Source organism: Lemur catta, chromosome 23 (genome assembly GCF_020740605.2).
Source record: "Lemur catta isolate mLemCat1 chromosome 23, mLemCat1.pri, whole genome shotgun sequence".
NCBI lineage: Eukaryota > Metazoa > Chordata > Mammalia > Primates > Lemuridae > Lemur > Lemur catta.
The window spans coordinates 866,389-886,236 of NC_059150.1; the positions used below are offsets into that span (position 1 = coordinate 866,389).

At 35.3% G+C, this 19,848-nt stretch overlaps 1 protein-coding gene across 3 annotated transcripts in view; it reads right to left on the minus strand.

Moving 5' to 3' along the window:
• The window catches only part of DENND1B (DENN domain containing 1B), a 232,323-nt gene that overhangs the window by 39,621 nt on the left and 172,854 nt on the right, over positions 1 to 19,848 (minus strand). For all 3 annotated transcript variants that reach the window (XM_045536506.1, XM_045536504.1, XM_045536505.1), the window contains one exon: positions 7,770 to 7,895. In XM_045536506.1, coding sequence (XP_045392462.1) covers positions 7,770 to 7,895 — 126 coding nt within the window. The remainder of the gene's footprint in view (positions 1 to 7,769; positions 7,896 to 19,848) is intronic.

The window sequence follows — 19,848 nt, forward strand, 5'->3', positions numbered from 1 at the left end:
CATCTTTGCAAGTGTCTCGTGGTAGCTCCACCACATGCTCCTTCTCCCAGTCAGCAAGGACCGAATCTCGAGTGCTACAGGTTCCCCTGGTTCCACTTATTCCCTTATGTGACCTCGGACACCATCACCCACTGGCTGACCCCACCCCCTGCCCCGCCCTCACCAGCACTAAGGCTTCCCCTGCCCGCCCCAGCACACGAAGGAAGGTAAGCGACTGAGCTTTGGGATCAAAATGAAAACGGAGACTAACGACAATGATCCATTCACTACAATGCATCTTGTGCCAATCTTTAGGGTGCAGTTAAAGGAAAAAGTGGCCGTGTTTGAGAAAGGCGTCTTACAAGAGCAACGTGTTTGCACTTACGATGCACTAACCGGCCTTCGCAGGCAGCCGGCCGGCCCGCCTGCTGCTCAGGGCAGCTCCGGCCCCGGTTTCCCTGGCTCCTGCCCTGCCGGCCACTCTGCGGAGCCTTCCCGGCCGTGCTGTGGTCCCAGCCACGGGAAGGCTGAGCAAAGAGGCCGCTTGAGCCCAGGACTCCACCTGGACAAGAGTGAGACCCTGTCTTAAAGTATTTTTAAAAATAAAACAGTATCGTGTGGGGGGAAAAGAAAAGGAAAAAGTGAACCTGTTCACCTTCTAACAGAACTTTGAAAAAATGACAATTATTTATAATTTTAAAGAAGACTCAGTACCTTATTTACAGGTACCTGTAACTAAAATTCTAAAAATAGGCTCCTGCATAAATAATGAATAACAATGTACATAATTCAACCCTTACTATATTCTGATGAAATAAATGTCACGATAGAACTGGACTGTCAAACGCAGCGGGCACTAGTCACAGACAGCTATTTACACGTAAATTTATTAAGATTCAACAAAACTTCAAACTCAGTTCCTCAGTCACACCAGCCGCATCTGAAGTGCTCAACGGTCACGTGTAGCTGGGGGCTGCTGCATGAGACAGCAGAGACACAGAATATTTCTTCCAGCACAAACAGTCCTAGAGAGTATTATTATAGAGAAAAGAAAAAATTCAAACAAATCATTAGAGAAGACAACACCATAATCTGTTAAGTGTTGTCACCCACTACAAGCCACCACCCAATAATCCACAATAAAGATGCCATTATATTGTGAAAGGCATATGAAGAAAAGGTGATTAATAAATACAAATGCACAGTTTGATAGAAGAAATAACATCTAATGTTAGCTAGATAAGATGACTGATTAATCTATTGTTCATTCCAAAACAGCTGGAAGAGAACAGCTGAATGATTTTAGTGATCTACCTCACAAAGTCTTGCATTATCTTCAACAAAAAGAATTTCTTCCTCCTCTGACCCAGACCTTTTTTGTACATTTCGTAGGTACTTCTTTTCTGCCTTGTATTAAAAGTTATTTTTACATATCTTATCTGTGAACTCTGGAGGTCTGGGACTAAGCTCTTATTCATCTTTGCATTCCCTAGAGCACTCAAGACAGTACCTGGCATTCTGAGAGCTACATAAATATGTGCTAGTTATTATGCAAATGATTTAAACAGGATAATTAAGCCACGAGGAGGATATAGATGAGATAGGGCTATTTTTCTGCCCTAATATTACGTTCAACTTCACAGTGATGATCATTATTGACTTATTTTTGTTTGTTTCTTTTTAAGAATGGATATCTTTCAAGTTCTACATATTGTATTCTGGACTAGAGAACTTTTCAAAAAACAAGAAAATGCTTCACACATAGACTAGATCTTATGCTATCAAACCATGCATAATAGACTAAGAGTTCACACTAAAAGAAAATTAAGGTATCAGAAAGAATGATACCGTGCAAAATCTGGAATATAATCCAAAATATCAATATTATATTTAAGCAGTTTCTTAATGCACCTGGGATTTAATATGTAATGTCAACATTACATGAGCATAAATAAGCAAAAATATCTGCATATTGATGGCTTATATAAATTGTAAAATCTGAAAGACTGTGCCGTCAGGTGTCTCATAAGAATATTCAAATATGTGCAGATTATCACAATAATAAATGATTTTTGAGATTAGATACCATTTTTCTTCCAAGCGTCCCAATGCTATTATTACGTGTGGTACTTAAGTCTACTTTCAGAGTTTGTTAACCATGAAAACAATAACTTTTTTCTAATGCTGACACTTCAGCTGGAAGTCAATGAAAAAGGGCCTCATATTCAAACTGCAAACCTTAATCATCAGCAGCAAAATCTTCTATTTGTAAATATTATCATACTAGTTCATCCTACAGTTACTGGATCTGTCTTGAAAAAATATAGCTACCTACCAATCTTCCATTCGCCTATGATTCAACAACTTAGAAAAAGAAATTGGTTTTTCTAAACTAGATATTGCTATTTCTAGCATTTTGGTTAAATTTGAACATTTCGAAAAGTTAATAGATTATGCATCAATTTTGTACATATTATGAAAAAATACATTTTTCTTTCCCATAATTTAAGAAAATTAGAAAAACACTCTCCATTCTCATGAAACACATTATCAGTGATTAAGAATGGAAGCAAGCCCCTAGTTCTATCAATACTTGTCCCAGAGTAGTTGTGGAGAAATTTTACATTATTGCTGAGGCAACTAAGCAAAATTCTCTTCCTGTTAATTAAAGAAAAAAAGGGCTGTAAATACAGATTTTTCCCATCAGAATGCTGGCTACACACCAGATATTTCTTTGGTAGCAACCATCTCTGAAGTCAGGAGGACCATCCAAACTCAAGACTGCATAATGAGATGAATGGATTCCTAAAATGCTGCCACAACCATAAAACTGTGAGGGGTGAGTAAATGGTAATTTCAACTTGGAGTTTTAAAACTCTAACAAAAGCTGACAGTTACAAATTTCTTAAGTGGAAGTGCTAAGGCAAAGATTTAGTGAATGGCCTCTTAAGTTATAGATGCCAATCCTCTGTTTAAATTGCTTAAACTCAATCACTAAATACAACATTACTTGCTGACAATGTTTTAAAGAAAAATAATCCCAAAAATGTCTGAAGGACAACTCTTCCAACTTGTTAAACTGAGGCCCAGATTATTAACCAACCTTTACTTTTAAAGTAATTTGCTTTGTATCCATTAGCGAGGCTCAAGGCAGCCCAGAAAAGCCCAAGTGACTGAAACGAACAACAGCACCTGCATATTCAAAGGAGTGAACCTGAGTGTTACCTCACTGCTCTCAGACGGGTAATCAAGGGTGTCTCTGAATACTCTAAGCAACATTTTAACCCAAGCAAATGTTTCTTTAGCATTAGCCGTCTTTTATTTTTAATAGCACGTAACCCAAGTGATACAGAGACTCTTTATGAGTTACTTAATGCAATCATTTAAAAGTATTATCTTGTTTATGATAAAGTTTTCCTTTTCTGAGATCAAAGGAGGGAGTTTTTTCTTAGTTATACTAATGCAAATTTCTTTACCAAATCTACTACTTCTAAAATTTCATTTTTTATAATAGCTAACATATACAGCATTTACTATATGCCAACCCAAGAAGTATCATTACATTTTTTTTTTTTTTTTTTTTTTACAAATGAGAAAACTAACGCAGTAAGAGGTTAACTTGCCCAAAGTCAAACAACTAGTTAGTCACAGAACAAGGACGGACCCAGGCAGTCTGTTCTCACAGTCTTATCATTTTTCTTCAGTTCATTCAGCACATTAGTTTTATCTCACATTTCTGAATTCCTAAAAAGTAGCTAACTTGCTGCTGGCTAAAAGTTTAAAAAAGTAAAATACCCATTATTTTATTTAAATCTCTTTCCAACAACTTTAGGAGTTTTTCTCTATAATTAAGAGCAGGTGCCACTTATTTGTCAATCATGCCACTGTGTCGTTTAGAGAGTGTAAACTGGGCATTGTAAGAAAAGTAACAATATATTGAAAGCTGCCACTCAGACATTCTAAGTAATTTATGCAATAATTTACTCCTGCACAGTATTTAGCGCACGTATTTACACAGGAACGTGCAAATCGTCCTGAAGGGGCCACAGCCAACTCGCTCCCCAATACGAGGTCATCCTCCCTACAGTCTTCCAGAGCTGGGCCTTGAAGCTACTCAGGAGGGACCTTTCTTCCTCTCTCGTCAATGAGACCATTAATAGCTCCACTTGCTTCCCTGTCTCTGGGCTTGTCAACTTTGACCTAAGAACACCCTCATCAAAGTGATCTTCCTAACACACGATGCTGCGCACTTCATTCTTATGATAAATAATTCTAAACAATTGTTCATTAAACTCCAAGATAAATTTAAAACTCTCCACATTGATACAGAAAGACCAACTGGTTCTGCCAACTTCTATGGCAATGAATCTTAACCTGCTTTGGTCCTTTTCTTTTTCAAGAACATGGTAAAAGATATGGATAATCTCCCCAGAAAACACACATATTAAATTGGTATCTCCCAGTTTTCTTCTGTTTCTCATAGATTTAAAAGCATAATTCTTTTATCATTTTCTGCCATCATTTTCTTTACTATTTCTATAGAATAAATAACTACATCAGCCTACATCAGCTATGAGCTCCTGAAAGGCACAGGTTTAACGTTATTTATTTTTCTGTCCAGAAGCCTCAGACAAGTTCTATTATAGCAGTGCTAAACATATATTTGTTAAATATATACATTATATCCATAATGCATCTTAATAAACAGAATAAGAAGTATATTCTTATACAATGAAGATTCTTGCCATTGACTTCTACTTTAGATGATTTGCTATGGAGAAAATTAGACAAATCCAAACTTCCTTTCAGTGCAATATATCCAGTCCTGCTATTTGGTGTACTGAGACAAAGAAGGGAAGACTGGAAGGAAGAGGATGAAGCTGAGCAGTGAGCGGCAGTTACCCCAGCTAATCAAAACCATAAACGGAAATATATAGCATGAATATCAAATCATCTCCCCAATTTATATACCCACTGTGAGATGCCTATACCACCCGTTCCCTTTGAGAAAATTCCTAAGACTTTGTATTCAATTCAGTCTTTCCATAAGTGAATACTGAATGCCTTACAGGTATCTTCATTTTGAAGACATCTACATTGAGGAAATCTATCTTAAGGAGTGTAGGATACGATAACAGAGACAAGACAGAACAGGAACACACCTCAGTGGGGCAAGAGAAAGACTGTGGGAAAAACAGACTCAAATCCAAGCCTCAATATTCACTTCCTGGGCAACTCAGTGAGGTTATTTAAATTCTATGAGTATCATTTTCCTTGTCTTTAAAATACAATATATGAAAAAGGGAAAAGCAATGTGTTCAATAATCGTAATTAATTCACAGAAAGAAAGGATCAGTACAAACGACAGCTTCAAGAATAAGAGAGGAATGAGATCGCTACTAAAAGCCAAAAAGACTAAAAGCCAGGAAGAAAGAATATCATAAATAAAGGTTTGGAAGCCTGAGAAGCTTGGGACATTTGGCGTCTCAGGCAGGATTCTCTGAAATGGGGTCACAGTCTAAGAGAACAGCACAGACAGAGAGAGACGCCGCCCAAGGCAAGGCCTGGGCTGTCCGGTGGAGAGACGGCCCCTGAGAGCCGGTCAGCCGCAGGCCTGACCGACAGGCTTAACTTTGTCAAATGTAAGGGAAATAAGGGTTCATTTTTCATGTATATCAACAATCACAAAACTTTAAAAAGTAATGTCTAGTAAAAGATTTCAGCTCCACTTAAAACTATTTACAAATTTTAATTAGAAAGGGTTATAATTATACTATAATAACTAGAAAATACTACTGAAATAGATTTTTGAAAAAAGACAAAACCATGAAATAATTGCACCTTCTACACTTAGTCCTTTTTTTACATCAATCAAAAAACATACCAAAGACATAGGCCTGTTATATAAATGACCAAAAAGAGTTCTAAAATAAAAAAATAAATATACTTTTAATAAACTATGATACGGGGTAATTTGTAAAGATCACAGATGAAGAAACCATACTTTATATACAATAAAGAAACAAATCATTTTCCTTAAAAACTATTTTTTGTGAAAATAAATACATAGAAAAAATCATCTAAATGCATTCAGTATACTTTAAAAAGGAAGCTTTCATTCAAATATTCAGTTAGAAGTAATATAAAGGCACATAAAACAAAAATATTATCTTAGAACTAGCAGTAGAAAAGGAGAAGACATCAAATATAAAAAGAAAAAATATGGATAAAGAAGCAAATAAATTTATAATATGGTGTGATCAATAAACAGGAAAGATAGTCTATGACAAAATTTTTCATAGATACTGGGAATCCGGCTTTTGAGATTTTTTTTTTTTTTTTAAATTAAAGTCTTTGAAATTTTCTACCTCTATCTGTTCAATGAAGCTCAAAGGGGGAGAAAATTAAATTATAAAATATATAGTAATTAATGTTAAAGATGAGATATTTTAATGATTTCACCCAGTACTTAACACTGATAATTTCAAATTATTTAAGAAAATCCTCTCTTTAATTTGCTCCTTTCTTCAAATATGAAGTCTCTCACAAATGTTTAAAGGAGAACGAAAAGAAAAAAATTAGTTTATATAGATGAATAATATGTCAAAATTCACACAAAGTGATATTTTTAACTTTCCCTCCTGTACTGTAAACTTGAAATCAATTATTTTAAAAATCTGACTTAACTAATTTTGTTTTTCAAACTCATTTTTATGTTTTAATTAATATTGAATAATGTGAATATGAACATGCTCCACTATAGTGTGGATGATTGGTTTCCAGTCATTTATAGAAAGAGACCCTTATAACTACAAACAATTTTTCAAGACTCTCCCATGTGAGATATGTATACTATGTACAATACCATGAATTCTATAATGCTTTAAAAATACACACATAGTTCAAAAAGATTAGCATGTAAACTGGATACATGTACTTATCTAGAAACACCAGCTGATCTGCCCAAGCATTTAGTGATTCCTTCTGATAACTCAATAACCCTTCAGAGGCGTAAGAACCAGTGGGAGGGAATCACTGATTCAGAAGTCAGTTTAGAAAGCATATAACCCATTCACATTTGTTTACTGCTTCATAATTTACAGTAAGGTTTGCACACCAACCCTAAATGACAGGGAAGGTATAAGGAATTCTTACACCTTATTTTACAAGTAAGAAGATCAAAGTCTGGAGAGACAAAGGGAGTGGGTCAAGGTTACACAGCTTAGTAACTGAACTCCTATTAGATGGCAGTTCTTATTACTAATTCAATGTTTTTATCTCTTACAACTTATTCACCTGGTCAGGGAAGGATAGTGTAATAATTTTTATAACAATTTTATGAGTTGTTATGAATAGGAAGGGAACTTCCAAATATTGTTAAATGTTCAAGGTATAATTTTTTTTACTTTGTACTTGTCATTTCAAAATTCACTGATCTAATAAATCCAATTGTCCAGTGAATTTATTAATTAGCTTAACAACATCAGGAAAGCTTTAAAATACATTAACACCATTCATTAGTTAAGAAATAAATATTCCATTTTTAGAACATTAATAAGATGATACACAAAGGAATGTGGCAAATACTAATTGAAGATTACTAAAAACTAAAAACAAAAAGTTGAGAAACTGGATATGAATGTGTTTTAAAGCATATTATTTTGGATTTTAAAAGCCCATCATGATACTTTGTTTACGGTGTGATATTAAAATGATGTCTCTTTTTTCTGCCTTATTCCAAAGAACCATAAAAAAAGAAAATTAAAATAGTGATGAAATAGGAAGCTTACAGGTTTGTATCTCAGTGCATCTCTGTAGGATCCAAACAAAGCAGCCTGCGCCCTGAGAAAGGCCCTGGCCACTCCATCACCCGTTGCTGTAGACTGCTTCTTCAGTTTGTTTTTCAAGGCCGAGACCTGCATGACAGAGAGGAACAGTTAAATTAACACCTCAGAAATTGGTACAGGGAGGTACGAACCCAATCAGCAGGCAAACCACAGTGTCTGCGGGTCAGCCAAAAATTCATCCTCCTCCCTGATAGCTTATCTTTTTAACTGCAGAGAGCACCTGCTGGTCTGTTAATTGAAACGAAAGCAGGAGAGGATGGTAAAGTGCTAATGCAAATTGGTTTATGCTCTCTTTTTTTCCTCCTAAGGCCTCTTGACATAAATAAGCTTTAATTATTTTACAGTAAACTGCTTGTGAGCCACTTTTCTGCAGACTTTTAGCGAGTACAACATGTGTCTACTTGTTTTGAGATGAAGCTGGCTGGGTGTCGTTCATTTTTGCTATGTAAGGTTATTTGTTACAGGTCCTTCAGGATCACTTACCGTTTAATTTTATTTTTGGAAGCCTCATTTGCATATGTAATTTTCTAGTCATTTGTTGAATAGTGTTTGTCATTATTAGATAAAAAAGGGAGAGGAGATAAAGTTATTGGGATCATATCATGAGTGGAGAATTGTATGCAAATGTTATACATTGTCTCATTTAATTTTCACAACAGTCTTTTAAGGAAAGCCTTCATATTCCCATTCATGAATGAAAATACAGGGCACAAAGATGTGAATTAATTTGCCCTTACTATGTAGCTAAAAACTGACAAAGCTGTGATTTAAACGCAGTTCTGTCCTGTTTTTTCTACTACCACATGCTAGGTTTGAGTTCAATGTCATTGCCTCATGAACCAGTAATCAGATTAAAACACTCCTGTCTTTAAATCAAAGAAAAACTTATCCACGAATTTGCATAATTTAAAAGACACTTAAATGTTATAATTTTTTATACATTTTGCATCTTTTAATTTCAAGTGTTATGTCTTAGAGCAGCAGTCCCCAACCTTCCTGGCACCAGAGACTGGTTTCACGGAGGACAATTTTTCCACGGATGGGGGATGGGGTGGAGGAGGGAGGGGGGGCTCAGGCGGTGACTGCAGGCGACGGGGAGCAGCTGTAAATAAATACGGATGATGACGCTTTGATGGCAGATTGCCTGGTGCTCACCTGCTCACCTCCTGCTGTGCCCCCCACCCAGCTCCTAAGGGTCAGAGGAGACAATTTTTTGGGGGGCAGGAGGGGGTGGGAGCTGGGGGCGGGTGCACTGAGCTCTGCAGCCTGGCACCTACAGGAGGCAGACCAGTACAGGTGCAGGGTCCAGGTACTGGGGACAGCAATTTTAGAGAATGTATATTATTTATGAAAAGCCTTTACTTAGATTTTTAAATGAGATTATGCTCCTGATGCAAACTCTTATTTTTTTAAGGGGGAGGAGATATAAAATGTTTCTACACATTCATTTCACCAATTCCTTTCACACAAAATAGAAAACTATAGTCTGTACACTTAAAAATATTGATTCTCATATATTCCTCATCAATGCTTAAAATGGAAACATGTGAAATTGCGTAACAATTATTTTTTTAAGGGGAAGAAAAATGATGAGACAAATTCTGGTTGAATTGCTCCCTCCACCATATTCTATCCTTATGAAACTAGCAGGTAGCAAGATAATGTCATTTCTCCATATATATACATGCCTGGGAAGGAGTATTGTTATTTCTTTATGCAAGTAGTCCTGACTACTCATATAGATGATGATTGTAATTGAAGTGTCGACCTAATTAACAACTAAACTTTGAATAATGCTAATGAGAAATGAACACAGCATCAGAGGAAAGACCAGCTCTACAGGTGATAAACCTTCACAGTAGTGACATTTTCCAGTGTAAAGTCACAGTTACTGTGATCTGATCAAAGAAACAGACCCCCATTGGGTCCAATTATAACCATAGTTTTGAAAAAATCATTGAGTTACGATGTTCATAATCTATGCAGAAAGGGCTTTGCGGTATAGGTCTTCTCCCCATAGCTGTGATCTTTTCAATTTATAGCCAAGCTCCATAGATTCAGATGAAAGTTTAGAACCTAATTCATTTAGCCCACAAAGTGCATAAACCAGGATTCATTTAAGAGGGAGTTTTTATTATTAAAATAAATGCACATTTTTTTAGATAACCCACATATTCAAACAATAATAAATACAAAAAAAATTCTGAATTAATGCCCTTTATTCTGAAATCTGTAATTTTTTTAAGTTTCAAATGCCTTTAATAAAAACTAATACAAATGAATATTAATAAACATTTAGTTACTGCCCTCCACAACGATTATATGGAATATGATTCTTGTCTTTTAAAGTATTATCAAAAGTAAATGGTTGGTTTTTTAAGAAAAATTTACTTTAGAAAATAAAAAACAATAAAAATTGTCATGCCTTCTATCTTTGCAAAAGAAAATTCCAAAATGTATTTTTTATAAAACATGAAGTTGACAATTCAGTTCTCCACAAATCAAGGACACATATTTTTAGGACAATCACAACACATGTGCTCACAGAGAATGGAATAAAGTCAAACCATTCTTAGCCTTTATTACACTAAGTCCTTGACTGAATAACTGCTGCTTGAGTTACACAGGACTATTAATCACACTGCCACAAGCCCTTCCTAGCAAAACAGAAATATGCAGCCTTCACTTCCAAAATTAGTCAGTCAATGGTGACTCCTGAGCTCCCTATGTGTGTGTAGAAAATAGGAAAGAAAAAGAAAATACTTGTTCTACAACTGTGCTGTCCAATAGGTAGCCATTAGCCACATAAGCACTTAAAATGTAACTCATCCAAATTAAAATTTGCTGTAAGTGTAAAACAGACATTGTATTAAGACTTAGTACAAAAAAACCCTCATGAATAACTTTTATATTGATTACATTTTCAAGCAATAATATTCTGAATAAAGGGTTAAATCAAATATCATTAAAATTTTTACCTATTTCTTTTTACTATTTAATGTGGCTATAGAAAACTTAAAATTATATATGTGGCTCACATTATTATTATTTTGGACAATGCTATTCTACATGATTATATTATCTAATTTTATACAGATATGTGAGGCTACAAATTGCCTAACAAGAAATATACTTACATTTTTCCTTTGCGTCTTTCTACATTATTTCAACTTTTACAAACTACATAAAAGAGAGTTTTCCCTTGACCTATCTAGTGAGCTTTGACTGTCCATAGATCTCAGGTTGTCCCTGGTTCTTCAGAGACCAGATGGACAGCTAAGTGCCTCTACAGGCACAACTGAATGCTCAAAAATGTTCTGTAAAAATGATTTTTAAAAATCAGTTTTAGATATAAGGATATTGATCCAATATAAAATGACGGTATCAACCTTGCTGTTCTCCTGGCCTTTATATCACCAGAGTAAATTATCACGTTTCCATTGCCCTTTGCAGTGCTAATTAGCTTTTAGCAGTTTTTTATCTATAAAGAGGATGGTGTCTCTTCTGCACTTTTTCACTACCTGGTCAAGGAAATAGCATTTTCTGCCTTAATTTCCTAAGTTTAGTTATAATATAATGTGCATCTTCCCATGAAATCCTAAGGCTTATACTCACATAAAACTCTTAATTCAGAAAAGTATTTGGAACCTTAGTCATGCAGCTTTTATCACATGATCCTATTAATACTGAAAACATATCAACTGTTCTTTTTATTTTTAAGAAAGTAAGCTAGCCTCAACCTTCAATGGCTAAAGATTACTTCCGAAATGACATTTTATTGTTTTTAGACAGTTTTTACTCTGTAAATAATTTTTTAGTCTAGGTATTAAGCTGTTCCCCCTGCCCCCACAAAAAAATGTTAAACAGTGAAAAGAAACTTCAGAGATAAACATCATTGCATTGCTCTTATCAAATGTCTAAATTCCTTTCATACAATGAGAATTCTGACTTCTAAGCAGCCATCCATGGGAGGAATTATAACCTGGATTTTGCAGAGTTGGAGTTCACTGCAGCATGACTATTACAACTAATTCTCCACTTTTACCCTCTTAGCTACAAAGTGACTATGAATAAAAGAGGGAATTACATGAGTAAACACAGCACACAGATGTGAGTTAAGTGTGCAAGGTGTGTGCACACAGCCTGAGTAACGAACTAACTATGCCAACGGAGAGGAGTCAGGAAGGAAGGGCACATGAGGGGGCTGAGTTTTTCAGAGAAGGGATAGATGTTCCCCTTACTTGACTTCTAGATGCATCTTTGCAGTAAAAATAAATTAACTGCTATACCTAGACATTTTAATTTTACTTTCTGAGATCACAAAGAGAAACATCAGGATAAAGGAAAGAAGATAAAAATAAGTGTTTCGAAATAACATTTAGATAACCTACGCAATCTAAAACACCCCTCATGTTTTCAGATATCTCCTTTTACATAACTAAACAGTTCTCTAGAAATGACAAACATTTAGAAAAGTTAGAGTGTCAAGGAATCATCTGCTTTAAAACAAAGTTATGAAGTTAAAAGCTTTCATTCTCCCACGAAACATGTTATGGTTATCACATGAATTAGATATTAAGTCTCTACACTTCTTTAACCTTTCTAACTGTTCAGTTTTAAGGAACAAAATTAATACATCCCTCCCTAATATAATAATTTTCTAACAAGCGTCTATTTGAGGAACAAAACAGTAACTTTTTACATTCAGTAAATGAAAAGCTTACGATACACTCAGCTACAGAGGGTATCGTCACACTGTTTCTTTGTGTGTTTAAAGTGCCTGTGAGACCCTCACATGGCATCATCTGCTACGGTTTTCCTTGGGGCAGCACCTTACAATTAAGATAATCAAAACTGTTCCTGTCTCCACCTCCAGCTCAACGCCATGCCAGTCACTCCGCTCACCCAGCTGCCGGAAAAGGAATATGGTAGGTCCCACTCAACATCCACCCTTTCCTACTCCCCATTCGCAATGCATGTGCGCAAGTCCTGTCAATTCTACTTCTGATACAGATTTCAAATGTGTCCACTTTTCTCTAAATCCCTGTCACTGTCCGGTTGAAGCAACTACCATTTTTCCCCTCAGCCACCACAAACCATCTCTAACTGCCCTCCTGCTTCATGTCTCAGACCCAGAACCCAAGACGGTATTATCTGAACTCCAAGTGGATCACATTATTCCTCTGCTAAAATCTTCAATGAATTTCCAACAAAACCCAAAGGTCTTTAAACAAGAACTACAGGTCTTTTATAATCGCCCCTGCCCCCTCTACAGACAACCTCATTTTGCATAATTCTCTCTTTCATTCATCTCACAGGTCGGGCTCCACTACACAGGTCTTCTTCCCAATTCCCGAATCCGCCCAACTCTTCCCCACAGCAGAACCTCTGTACAGTTATAACTCCCCATCTTTCCCTTCCCACTGAGCCTGGCCTACTCATACTGATCATTCATTTCACTTCTGGAAAAAGAAGTTTCTGGCACACATGAGCTTGGACCACAAAAGGCTGATTTCAGTTTGTAGACCAGCAAGAATGGCATGTCAGCTGGGCTAGAATTATTTTCATCTCGGCTTACTTGTAAGAGCAGAGATGGCTGTCAATGCACCGACATCCACTCTCCGTCCTTTGGTAATGGAAACCTTCAGTTTGGACTGTTGCATGGTTAACCACGCTAGGTTAACCCAGCTATTTCCCAGCCTCCCCTGTGATGTGGCCTGGCCACAAGGCTGGGCTCAGGCAAACGGAATGTGAGCCAAGGAGAGGGCTACTCCAGGCTGTGCCCCCAAAAGGGGTATGAGTAGCCTCTCCCGGATTACCCACTCTCTTCCGGGGCAAGGCGGACAAAGAGGACAGGACAGCTACACTTAAATCTAGAGATGGGTGCTGTGTGCTGAGGACGGCAGAGTTGTCCCACATCTCTGGACAACTTAGCTCTTGCTAGTTATGCAGGAGAGAAATAAATTTCTATCTTGATCTTAGAACGGGTATTTGGGTCTCTGTGTTACGGCAGCTTAGCCCGTACCCTAATTAATACACCACCTCGAGGAGAAACATCACCACAAAGGACATGGGAGAGATGAAACAAGAGTACAGGCCAAGCACCTGACTGCCTCCACAGCCTCTCACACCGGTGCAGCTGACACGGCACCAGGTTCCCGGCAGGTCATGAGGAAAAACAGACCTCAGGACTGCAGCCTCCACTGTTATGCTGGGGACGAGAACACCTGTGCCCCCAGGAGTTTGTGTGCTGCTACAGAAGACAGTTCCTGCTGCATCTCAGGGGCACACATGTTTTGTTTCCCTGCACTGTTGAGTGTGTACCAGGTACAGCCTACCTACTCCACCCTTAATCTAAATTAAATCCCCCTGTTCCTCTCTCCCACTGCTCCCTGATCCTTCACTACATTTGTCTCAATGTGCTGTTAACACAATGTAAGCTCCATGAAATCAGGGTAATATGTTTGTTTATTCACCACTGTATACTCAGTTCTTAGTACAATATAGGCATATAGTAGGTGTCAGTTAATACTTGTCAAATGAATGAATAAATTAATTACCTGTTTCAGGCATACTTTTACATTTATCCTTTTAGTTTACTCAATCAAAATATCTGTGGTAGATTCTAGGGACCTAATTAATTTAAAAGTTCAGCAGGTTATTATGTTATCAGCAAGATTTAGGAACCACTATTGTGACAGTGCTCACAGTATCACAAACAAAAACATTTCTTGAATATAGAAAAGTCAAGAATTTAACAGTAGAAATAAACTGAAGATAATTTTAAAAGCCAAAATTAAGGTTTACCTTTTTTTAAACATCAGCAGTAAGAACAGAGAGAAGCATGCTATTAGGCTAGAACAGGGGTAGGGGGGAGACATTGAAAGACAGTCTGGGGAATTCAGTTGGACATGAAAGGCCATGAGAAAGCCAAGGAGCACTTCCAGTCACTGAAAGGGACAAACAATAAATCAACTTTAGAATGGCAAAAGTGCAGAGACACACATGGAGGATTACCAAAGCCCGGATCACTACAGTGGGAAGCACAGATTCCCTCCTTCAGTTGAGAGAAAATAAAAATCTTTCAAATGTTCAGAAGTACAATTAGCTTTGTGGTTTTGCTTGTATTTTTTATTTTGTTTTTGCGTTTAAGCTTTATATTTTAAAAGCACACACCAAGAAAACAGTAGGGAAAACAGCAAAATCTGTAATAGTTTACCTACAAACCAAAAAAAAAGAAAATTTTGTAAATAATCACTTCTCCAAAAATAACTTTAAAAGAGTGGTGAGTTTCCGCACACACGCACATGAGGGTGCAGAAGCACAGTGACTGCCACCTCAACACGGTTTCCTTTTCCAGGGACAGGAACCAAAAGATTGCGCTCACAGTCAAAAAATATACTTTAAATACGCTTCCAGGTTCCTTGTTTTCATTAGGATGAAAGTTAAATGAAAATATCTTTATAAAATGTTCTAGAAGGTACCTATTAACAGGGACCTTAAAAGCAAACTTCTATTACAAAAGATAAAAGAAGTGCAATTGTATTTCCCTTCAATGATCATTTACTGAACGCCTACTGTTTACAAAGCACCACACCAGGGCTGTATGGTAGGGGCAATGCACAACCAAATGCCTGAATTCTAACAGCTGCAGACTGAGAAAGAAAGAGCATGACTATGCTTCTCCAGAGCAAACTGAAAGCAATGTTTGTCTCCTGAAGTGTCCTTGACAAACTAAATGAAACGTTCTGCAAGTTACTCTAGAGGCTGAATGAAATTGTGTTATCTTTCCAACCTGGCCACCCTAGAAACTTGTGAGGGACTTCACTTACTATTAAACCCAATCAGGATTATAGCAGAATTGTGGCAAACCTGGAACTAATATTATACTCTCTGGGGCCTTCTTTTTCTTTATAACATATATTATGACAATTTAACATGTTAAACCATCATGTTAGGTTAGAGGAAATATTCAATGAATTGAAATATCTACTGACAATCTGTGTGGTTCTAAGAACTTAATTTGTTTATATACTTTACTATTTTTAAAACATTTGATTTCAAAATTCTCTGGAAAAACTAATTCATTTCCACATTTATTCCCAAATTAATAAACTGATTTGAATGTAGATATTCAAAGATCCTATTTAATGTCAGAATTTTGGAGGTTTTCTTCCAAAACCTTCTTCAGGTTTTTATGCTTTATGCTTTTAGTTCTTTATGCTTTTAATGATTTCTGATAATTCAGAGCAATTTGTATCTTTCCTTTTCATATCACAATAAAACCACTAATGTATTCCCCTCATACAATTCCTGAAAGCTTCACTGCAACATGTGAGGTATTTTATTAATAGATAACACCCATTTACAATAAGGTCTTTTCAATGTTTTACTAATTAAATATGCTTCCCACAAAATATAGCTATCCTATAACATACAATGGTCTCCAATAAATTATATGATAACTCTTAAGTCCATTTTATCTTCTATAACCCTAATAGAAAATAATTTTCCAGTAGTATTATCTACAGAAGAAAATGAAGTTTTAAGAACAGTGCAGAAAATTCCAATTTAAATCAAATGGATCAGACTGATATTTCCTTAACAAGATTAGAATGTCAAATAAGCATCTCTATTAAATTTTAAGAGTTATTCATTACATTGTATATTATGTTTATATGAGAGGGACCATAGTCTAGTGTTTGGAGTATAGGTCTGAGGATCAACCTCTATGAACTAAAGCTCTAGATATACCATTAACGGTATACTTTCTGTGCCTTGATTTTCTTATCTAAAATAGAGGTAAGCATATTGACCTAACTCTAAGTAAATTATTTTTTACGATTAGTTAAAATTATTCAAAGACAGTTAAGCAATATAGGTTAAAATTTACTTGTCCCTTGTAATGAATATTCTAATGCATGTAACTGTTTCAGATGTCAGTTCTAACTTGCTTTCATCTATAGGACTTAGTTTATAATTGCTTAACTTAATTTCTTATGAAGATAGAATTCCTAAAACTTATTATAATGCTAATTACTACTAGCTTAATTTTCTAATAAGTGGCTTACCCTATTTATCTCTGAAATAGTAACAACTCTCCAAATTACTTTTTTAAAATGTTAATGATGATAAATATTAAAGTGAGCAGTAATACCTTAGAAATAGAACACTTTAAATTATCATGTAATAGAAATTAAATTTGTGTATGTATTTAAAATGCAAAGTTTCAGTAGTGCACTTTTCATAAATTAAAATGAACTTGTTTGAGATCTCAAATGATATAATTCAACTGGTTATTTTTTTCCCACCCTTATAAAAATACCACAGTAACACTAACTTTAATTGGAACTGTTACTTAGCCCGAAAATTTACTTTTTTTATTTCAAAACAAACTACAGATGTTTGAAGGTGTCTATTTGGCATAGCCACTGAAAAAGTAAAGTCACAATATATTCATACACAAAAACTACAAAAGTATATTTTTAATGGATATACTGCTTTTAAAAGTTATTCCATGTAATAATAATCAATATCATTAAAATCACTCCCAATAAAATGTTTTTTTTCTTTTAATGATCCAAATCTATACTGAAATGATGAAATTGAAAAACAAGTGTTCTTGTCAGAAGACAGGAAGAAAGTTTTTTCCCCTCCCTTAAGGAAAACAAAGGATTCCTGAAAGCTTTGCCCTGATTTATTTTTCCAATTTTAAATACCTTAAGAGTAGCGGAACTGCTACTGGCATGGTAGTATTTCTAACAGTCAATAAATCTAAAATATTATGTGTGAATATTGGAATGAAGCCATTAAGAAGATTACAGCATGCGACACAGCAGAGGGTCCCCAGGAAGAAAGCAGCAGTAATTCAGGACAACTGTGACCACTGACCTTCGCACAGCCAAGACGGCGGTCAGGCTGACAGGGGGATGGAGGGCACACGCACGGCAAGGCCTCCGGCCTGCAAGCGCAGTTTAAATGCTTTGGGGAACGGTTTCAAAAGTCCCCCCACGCAAATCTCAGTTAACTTGTTAAACAATCAAACAATACCAATAGTAATATTTTTCAGGCTTCTAGGATATTTTATTAATCAAATCACAAAAAATTTCAGTAAGTTCATTTGTGATTTTAACACATCTCATTTAAAATACTTATAATTGTAAAAATACGACGTGATATTTCATCATATTTCCTCTAGAATTATAAGAGATAGCTTTGGAAAACTGAGGAAAAAGCTAAATTTACTAGAGATGGATTAAACAATCACTCAATATATTTTTAGAAAATTGCTATAACTTTAAAACATCTCATAATTTCAGTAAATGGTCTGAGTTCCATCTCAGAGCTATTTTGATTTCTGCAATCTTCAAATTTGTCTATAAGTATATAGCCCTTAATTTCAAGCACATATTTAATCAATCTATACTGCTTTTCAGTGTTCCTTTTTAACCTACATTTTTAATATTTCAGTTATGTTTAGTTATACTGTTGCTTATGTAAACTACAAGATGTTCACTTTTGTCATTTTATATATTTAGACTTCTATATTATATGTTTAACTTCTCCATATATGTTTAAATAAATGTTCTAATTATCAAACTAATTCTACTAGGAAGTAGTACTGCTCAATTAAAAAAGAATCAAGAATCATCCATCAAAAAATGAAATTTCAAAGACTGTTTTTCCTCCAGCAATCATCTACCACTGAAGCTGACTAATAAAAATTTTAATATCCTACACAGAAAAACTGAATTTCCTTTTTTTTCTTCTTTTTCTTCTTCTTTCTTTTTTAACAATTTTTCTCCTTAGGAATTAACAATGGGAAATACATGCACATAAGGAAAACATTCTTAAAAGCTGACATTCTATTTTCATAATTATTTCTCTATCCAGTGAAGAATACTTTGACGGATTTTTAAATTAATAACTATAATCATTTCTAGCAGTTTCTGCAAAATTTTATAATGAGGCAATGTAGTTATAATGAGTTAAAAAGAGAATTTTTCACTGGCCTTTGGTGAACAATTTAGATTTGTTCATATGTGGGATCAATTTTACTATAGAAAGAAAAAATAGTTCAATTTTAATGTGCCTCAAGGTCAGCAAGTATTTTAGGTTATTTATGTATGGGCATTAATAATTTGATTTTGACTTTCAAATCATATTTTTGCAATCACTAACCATAAGAACAATCAAGGCTAGTATATTACTGTATTTTTTGAGTTTGGGATTTTTAAGCTTACTTTCTCAAACTCCTTAATAATGGATTTCAAACCACTTGCAATATTACAGAAAAATACATTCTGAAGGTTTTTTTATTCCCAAATTTTAATATCCTTGAAAAGAATGAATGCTTTGATTTTTTTAAAAGGGAAGTTATTTTAACTTAGACCTATGTTATAAAGACATTTTTAAAAAGCCATTAAAATACACACAGAAACAGTAGCTTGCATTTTTGCCCTGTACTAAGGAATATGCAGGCCCAAAAATGCACTTTTGGAGACTATTTAACATGAAATACAGAATATGTTCCATTACAAGCTACACACACACACACACACACACCCCCTCTGTAAGATCAAAGACCAGAAGAAAACTGGCACTTAATTTATCAGCCTTTATAGACAAAAGACAGTTTTCGTCATTTCAAAAGGATCAGATGTCTTTTATGACAAACTGGGTTTGCAGTTTAATTTACAAATAGAATTCTAAGCAAGCAGTCTTTGCTCTGCCAAAGCAAATGACAAACAGTGTAGGTTTTCATTCTTGCAGCCCTCAGCAGGATAGAAAAGATTAAAATAAAACTGAAATAATTTAGAGAAAACAAATAAATGTTTCAGAAAGTTGAGGGAGATCAAAGCCAGAATTTTCTGACCCCAACTGTACAAGCATTTCTTATTATATTGACCAGTAACATCAGATCATTAATTAAAAGGAAAAGCGCTGGCAGGTGGCAGGGAAGCAGGAGCCGGTAATTGGCCCCCTTCTTCTTCTTGCCTTCAGAAACCCTCTCATTCTCCTG